The sequence below is a fragment of the Ostrea edulis genome, chromosome 3, assembly GCF_947568905.1.
Source record: "Ostrea edulis chromosome 3, xbOstEdul1.1, whole genome shotgun sequence".
In the NCBI taxonomy this organism is placed as follows: domain Eukaryota; kingdom Metazoa; phylum Mollusca; class Bivalvia; order Ostreida; family Ostreidae; genus Ostrea; species Ostrea edulis.
In genome coordinates this window covers 167,501-175,000 of record NC_079166.1, presented here as the reverse complement: position 1 = coordinate 175,000, position 7,500 = coordinate 167,501, and the positions used below count along the sequence as shown (strand labels likewise).

Genomic DNA, 7,500 nt, shown 5'->3' with positions numbered 1-7,500 from the left:
AGTGATTTATTGTATATAATGGGAAAATTCCCTGTAAAACTTTAACAGTTCAATGACTTATTGTATATAATGGGAAAATTCCCTGTAAAACTTCAACAGTTCAATGACTTATTGTATATAATGGGAAATATCCTACAAAGAACGTTAACATTTCAACAATTATTGTCTAATGGGAAAATTTCCTACAGAATGTTAACCTATTAATCATCATTTGGAAAGGTTACTACTACAATACACAATCACTGCAATGTGTGCAGTGTACAATGAACATGATGGACATCATTAAAAAGTTATATAATTATCTTTTATCTCCTAGATTTTACATATTTTTTTCCTTCTTCTTTTTCATATCTTTACATCCCGATTAGACCCTTGTAATATGGTTATTCCTGTCTAAAGTTGTATGAACCTGATGTAGATCCATCATACATATAAAACATAGAATCTAGTATAAAAGTATAAAAAGCACACATCACCCAGATCTCACATACATCTCAGCTTATTCTCTCAATTGGCACAACTGCATGCTGAATGTCTTTTAATGGGAGAATTAGTAATATTTATCCAGTTTGATTTATGATCATTGTCCAATATCTTTTGAATAAGAAAGTACATCTGTACTGAATTTCTATTCAATCCTGTTTACCTCCTCATCCCACTTGGCCATATTAGGAAACAACTCATATTTTGCAAAATCAGTAGCAACTTTTTGTATCTGCATTTGATCTTCTGTTAATCCCAACGAGGCTGAAAATCAAAACAAATTCATAGATTAAAAATAATCTCAGTGAAATTTGGCTTGGCTGTAATACGTTATTTGGCTTGGCTGTAATACGTTATTTGGCTTGGCTGTAATACGTTATTTGGCTTGGTTGTAATACATTATTCGGCTTGGTTGTAATACGTTATTTGGCTTGGCTGTAAGAAGTTATTTGGCTTGGCTGTAATACGTTATTGGACTACACTTGAATCTCAGGATAATCTCTCATTATCAGTTCTCAAAATCTGGGCTGAAATTTAGCTGGTTGTCATGCAATGCATCTGAGCATCTTGCCTGCTTTAAATTTTACAACTTCAATATCGTTCACTACAAAATAGACACATGCTGACATAATTATTCAGAAATGAACTAACAAAAACTAAATACAAAATCAAAGAAATTTGAGGTGACTATCATTGAATGAACCATGGTCAACATAAAAAAAAAGACAACTTTGTATGACATCTTCACATAAACACACTCATTGTGTTGGTTATTCTATTAGGTCAGACAGGTCGCAGTAGCTCAGTGGTAGATCATTCGCTTCATAACTGGGAAGTTGTGAGTTTGAACCCCGCCCATGCCATGGCAACGTTAAACCTAAGACATTAACATAGGTACTGATTGCTCCTTTGCCAAACGTTCAGCATCTAGAAATCACGGGTCTTTCAGATGCAAGGTGAAGATAACGAACAGTGATCAATCTCATAACTCCTACAAGCAAAGCAAAATAGATAGTTGGGCAAACACGGACCCCTGGACACACCAGAGGTGGGATCAGGTGCCTAGGAGGAGTAAGCATCCCCTGTTGACCGGTCACACCTGACGTTAGCCCCATATCCTGATCAGGTAAACGGAGTTATCCGCAGTCAAAATCAGTGTGCCAAGAACGGCTTAACAATCGGTATGAAACACGTCAGACAGCATTTGACCCAATGCGAGGTATGTCCTTAAAAATGGAGGTCCTGTGCCACAGCAGGCATTTGCATGTTAAAGAACCCTCACTGCTACAGCCCTGAGTGCTAACCATTGGTCTAAATTTGTGGTACTTCACCTACAACTGGTGACATCTCAATATGAGTGAAAAATTCTCGATGGGATGTAAAACAAACACTAAATCAATCCTATACGGTCAAAGTTATACAAAATGTGACGGTAAAATACTTTGGTAAATTAGTCATACTCTTGCTAGTTAATATATTTCTATGTATGAACTTTGAACTCTTTAGGTTAATTAGAACTAATTACACAATAGAGAAATGCGAGGTCAAGATTATATGGAAGGTCAAGGTCATATACTTTGGAACTAGATGTTCTACCAAGCCACATCTACACATAAAGCTTAATGGAGAACACCCCTCCCCCAGTTCATTAAAAATAGGTCAAGGTCACATGAAAAGTCATGGTTAAAAAGATCATGTATCTGAATGGAGCTAGTTCATGCAAAATGGGAACAGAAGGACAGAATACGGGTATTTATGATTACCAACTCCAAATTCCCAGGCAGATCATTTACACGACTCTCACTTATTCTCTTTAGAGAAGTCGAGAGGCATAGCCTTCATCGACTTCTCTTCGCAAGCATTCATGTTTTGATTCTGAAAAACGTGTAAATGCCGGAGTCGGTGACGGTTTATGCTTCGACCGACGTTTCGACTAAGACGTGCCTGGATTTACGCAATAGACAAGTTATTTTCAAACATTTAACAGTAATACACACAACCGTCACAAGGAAATCAAAACTTACTTGCTTTTAATCCATTTTCAACATGCCCATGTCCCGGGTTTAAATCACAACTCTGATTACGTCAGCCTGCTTTTCTCTTAACTGGTCCCCTATTGTGACAGCTCCCAAGACCAGTTAACGTAAACCCGGGACAGGGGACATGTTGAAAATGGATTAAAAGCAAGTAAGTTTTGATTTCCTTGCGTCAGTTTTGTGCATTACTGTTAAATGTTTGAAAACAACCTGTCTATTGTGTAAATCCAGGCACATCTGACTCGAAACGTCGGTCGAAGCATAAACCGTCACCGACTCCGGCATTTACACGTTTTCCTGAATCAAAATATGAATGTTTGCAAAGAGAAGTCAATGAAGGCTATGCCTCTCGACTTCTCTAAAGAGAATAGACTCTCACTCAGAGTTTCAGATGCCTTTACCAAGCCATACCCATGACAACCAATTGGTTCTCAAGATTACCAAATTGTATCTTTCTTAAAATATTATTTGTTTTCTACTCTGCATACAGATATAGAAAGTGAAGTCCAAATTGTCATCATGGTGCGAACACTATTATGTTAAATAGCTGACAGTGTAACAATGTGTGCAACGACTAGACAAAGTGCAATATATTTGCTTGTTACGGTTTACATCGCGTTCGAAATAAGATAAAATGAGAAACATCATTACGGTTTATGCAGCTTCCGTCAACCCATATTTCTCCAATATTTCTCTTGGGATTCAAACACCCAGGACGAGAATTGCATAAAACATTTTTCAATAACAAAGTCGACCTTCTGAGTGCAGCCATCATTAATAGGTTTTTGTTCTTCGCTGACAGAAGAGTTTTAGAGGGGAAATCACTCGTCTCACTCGATGCAAGTTGTTTCGGCCTTTTTACAGTTCGGCCGTAGGTTCGTTCGGCCTCAAGTTTTTTCGGTCTATTGTCGTTTCGGCCTCAGATACCTAGTCGTTTCGGCCCAAGTTCGTAAGCGACAAAATACCGACAATGTGATGTTGTTTTTGTTAATATAGATATGTATCGAATTTATGTTATTGTTGTTTGTTGAATGGAAGCTGTTCGAGTGTAAGCTTTTGAGAGGTAGGCCTAGTGTTAGAAAAGATTATAAAATATATGCAAAATTGTTCAAATTTTCTTTTCCATATATGGTGCTAAGCAAATTGTGATACCATGATAATTGAGAATAGTTTTTGAAATCATCAAGGCAAACTTTTTAACCTCGAAATATAATGATTTCTTAACTTTGTGCCGTAAAATTTCAATTTAGCATTTGACATGTGATTTCACCGCAAAACTTATAGATATTAAAAATCACTTTGAAATCATGTGAAGAATCTACAAACAATTGTGTATTTTTTGTTAGTATATCTATAAAAATTAGCTGCAATTTAAGTTATACTAGTACTACACAAAGCTTATTCAAAAAGGCATTTTTCCAATGAAATATATTTAGTGAAAAAATAAACAATTATGACTCATGGCCAGGTACTGTATGCTGTAAACTGATATATTATTTGCGTAGTTAATGTATGTTAGGTTCAGTTAGTAATTTTACGGGTGAATACAATAATGTTGATAATAAAATCTACAGTAGAGACCACGAGTATTCCCCAACACACGGTGTAAAATGGTCCATGGACACGGCGTGGCACGTACGGTGTATGTGTATTTCGAATACACAAGAAGACTGCCTTGTCTAAAAAGTTAGTCCCTGATACCCACCGTGAGATCAGTGACGGAATTTAAGGGGGGGGGAGCCCCCCCCCCCCCCTAAAATTTTCAAATTTAAGGTAAATCTTGGTATCTTGTTTAGAAAAAATGTAATAAATTATTTTAAAAAAGCAATAATTTCTTTCTTTCCCGGAGAATTAAATGGCAAAATCTTTTGATTTCTTGAATTACTTTATTGGGAGAACTTAATTTTCCCCCAAAACCCTTAAAATTTGCGTCATTTTAACAAATTTACCTTATAAAAAATTATAGAAAATAGTACAAATGACTATAATTAGGAGACATATTTCAAGCCCTATAAAATCTGTAAAATCCAGGAGCTTCCGGGGGCTTCGCCCCCTGGGCCCCCACCAGAGCTTCGCCCTCGACTCACTGGGAGCCTCAAGGCGGCCCCAGACCCCCTGCCTCATAAAGTGGCGCCCCCCGTAACCGCAATTCCTGGATCCACCCGTGGAGATCGTATAATCAAAGTACTGAAAAGCGCTAAGCTGACTTCATGAATTCTGTCTGTAATATTAATAAGCAGGAACAACAGTGTAAAAAAAAAAAAAAAAGTTCATGCGTTAGTCTTTATTTTCGCTCAACTAAATAATACATTTCCTGTAAGGAAATAACAAATATGGATTGGAAACAATGTCCTGATACTTTTCAACATGTTCAAATATAAACTTTATATGATGTTGTAAAAAAAAAGAAGAATGGTCACCATAATAATTTTGGTCCCACCCGGAACTAAAACCCTTTCCTTGGATCATGAATTTACAATTTTGGTAAAGGACACCTGTTCTTTTTTTAAATATCTATAATCAGAATTTAGTATCAATAGCATTACCACTACTGTGGTGGTCTAGAGGTAGAGTGTTCGCGCCCTGTATGCGGACGGTCGGGGTTCGAATCCCGGCCACGACAGACCTCCTAGGTCGTTAAAACAGGTAGTGACAATTCCATCGCCAAACCCTCGGCATCAGGTGTGAATGTCACGAGTCCTCGGAGATGGCCTTAAAAACGGATGTCCCGTGTCACAGTAGGTGTGGCACGCTAATGATAAACGATAAATTCTACACTGAAGTGTTGTAAAATCTTATTTACAGGTTTAGATGAATATTAATGACTCAAGTATCATGGAAAATTATTTAACCATACTAAACTGACACGGAGAACTAAAAACTTGATTGTAATACACGAGGTCTGCGGGAAGCTGAGTTCACACTTTTACGCATGGAAATGTGTTGCAAAACTGTTGTACATGTACAGTGTATCTCCAATTCTTCGGTTTTGTAAATTAGTTATTGACCACACAATTAGCTGTGCGTCAATTTTCAATTCAAGGACATAGGATACCCAACATTTGCTGTGGAATTTTGTACTACTATTTGTAAGGGTTTAAAATATTCAATTCTCTCTCTCTCTCTCTCTCTCTCTCTCTCTCTCTCTCTCTCTCTCTCTCTCCTTTCTAGCCGACCAAACCTATTAAGTGAGGACGTCCTCACAATGTGTAGAAGATAATACACACATATATTATTCCAAAGGCAAAAAAGTACTATGTTAGGTATAGCTATAAAAGTTTATCTAATACTCTCTTTCGAATTATAAAAAAAAATTTGAGAGAGAATATTAGTAAGGACATGTCCTCACACCACTTGTCCTCACTAAGCTAATATTTTGTATCTACATCTTTCACATGCTGTAGGTCACAATTATGAGGACGTAATTGTGAGAACATTTTTTTTTTTTTTTTTTGGTTCTCATGGTGCAATTCTGTCCTCACAACTTCTGCTCATTGGTTGAAATTTGTCCTCACTTACACCTGTTTTAAACTGCCTCTCTCTCTCTCTCTCTCTCTCTCTCTCTCTCTCGCGCGCGCGCTCGGCGCGCCCTCGGCTCGCGATGTTTTAGATTCAGTAGTGCCTTCATTATTTTAATGCATCTAAATTAAAAATGATTCAATATAGAAATTAGAAAAATGTTAATGATCGATAACGTATATGAAACCATCGTCGCAAACCATGGGTTATTGTTTCATATTCTATTTCACAAACGTTTGTGAAATAGAATGAAACAATAAGCCGTGGTTTGCGATGATATGAAACAAATAAAATGCAAACTACCAAGTTAAGTTTTGTCTTAAAAAGAATATTGAGAGAGAGAGAGAGAGAGAGAGAGAGAGAGAGAGAGAGAGAGAGAGAGAGAGAGAGAGAGAAAGATGCCATTAAAATATTTGTGCCTTAAAAATAACTGCATCATATGGTACCGGTTTATAATTTAATCAGCATCATAATGTGCTATGTTCATAACAAATATATATTATGTTTGTTTTAGCATTTTTGCTTTTAAAATACAAGCTTATGTAATCTGCAATTGGAATTTCATTTTCTTTGATGGTGTGGACTTCCTTGTTTACACCATAGACATATATAACAGTTTACACAACAAAGAAATATCAATTTTGATATAGTAAGATGAGAAAAAAGACTTCATTTATTGGTATTACAAAGGTAATTAAAAGTGAGGCCGAAACGACTAGGGCCGAAACGACATTAGGCCGAAACTACTAACGGCCGAAAAAACTTGGGGCCGAACTGAAAAAAGGCCGAAACGACCAGAAATCGTCTCACTGATTGAGTAACAAGCAACTTGTAGTCTTAAATTAAAATTATGTTAGGTTGTAAAACTTCACCAAAAGTATGATTTCTTAGGCACATGCCTGTTGATGATTTGACGGCAATGGAATTTCCAAGTTAATATTTAAAAAAAAAAAAAAAAAAAAATCCATCAATTTTACTCATCGGAATCGACATTCTTCAAAAACATAAGCATAAGTGACGTCACTTCTGTTCAAGTCGGCCGGCCACGTCGAGGAAATTTTATTGTAGGTCAGGCACTAGCTGTAAGTAAGTTACCGAATGTAAAATGTTGAACAATTCAATTGTTGTTGAAATGTTTTAATCTTTTCTATGAAATCGATCGTTGCAACACATACTGATTTCTGACACGGGTACCATTGAGTTCCCAGCCCCTGGTGAACTTGTCGCTGTTGTGGTGTTGATACTAATTGACTAGGGTGGGCAAGACTGTCTTTTCTTACAACTTGTAGCATAAATTAAAGTGTTAAAAAATCAACTCAAACAACTGAGAGTGGAATTTTGATAACTTCTTCGTAAAAGATGGACAGGTGTAGTGGAATTAATATGTAGCTAAGTTTGTTATGTAGATAAAACTGTTAAACGTCAACTCTGGGTCATACTGAGAGCTAAATCACATGACAGG

General features: G+C 36.6%; 2 protein-coding genes across 3 annotated transcripts in view; one reads left to right on the top strand and one right to left on the bottom strand.

Annotated features, from left to right (window-relative positions):
- Positions 1-3,324, bottom strand: part of LOC125675803 (isobutyryl-CoA dehydrogenase, mitochondrial-like) — a 19,303-nt gene extending 15,979 nt beyond the window's left edge. The window contains exons 1-2 of the mRNA XM_048913606.2: positions 3,171-3,324; positions 647-747 (exon numbers count right to left, since the gene is read on the bottom strand). Coding sequence (XP_048769563.1) covers positions 647-747; positions 3,171-3,294 — 225 coding nt within the window. The 5' untranslated portion in view covers positions 3,295-3,324. The remainder of the gene's footprint in view (positions 1-646; positions 748-3,170) is intronic.
- Positions 3,325-6,975: 3,651 nt separating this feature from the next.
- LOC125674254 (coatomer subunit beta-like) overlaps positions 6,976-7,500 on the top strand; it is a 34,857-nt gene continuing 34,332 nt past the window's right edge. The window contains exon 1 of one of the 2 annotated variants that reach the window (XM_048911380.2): positions 6,976-7,120. The gene's annotated coding sequence lies outside the window, so the exon portion shown is untranslated. Of the gene's footprint in view, positions 7,125-7,500 lie in introns of both variants that reach the window. The other variant, XM_048911381.2, reaches the window with a different exon arrangement.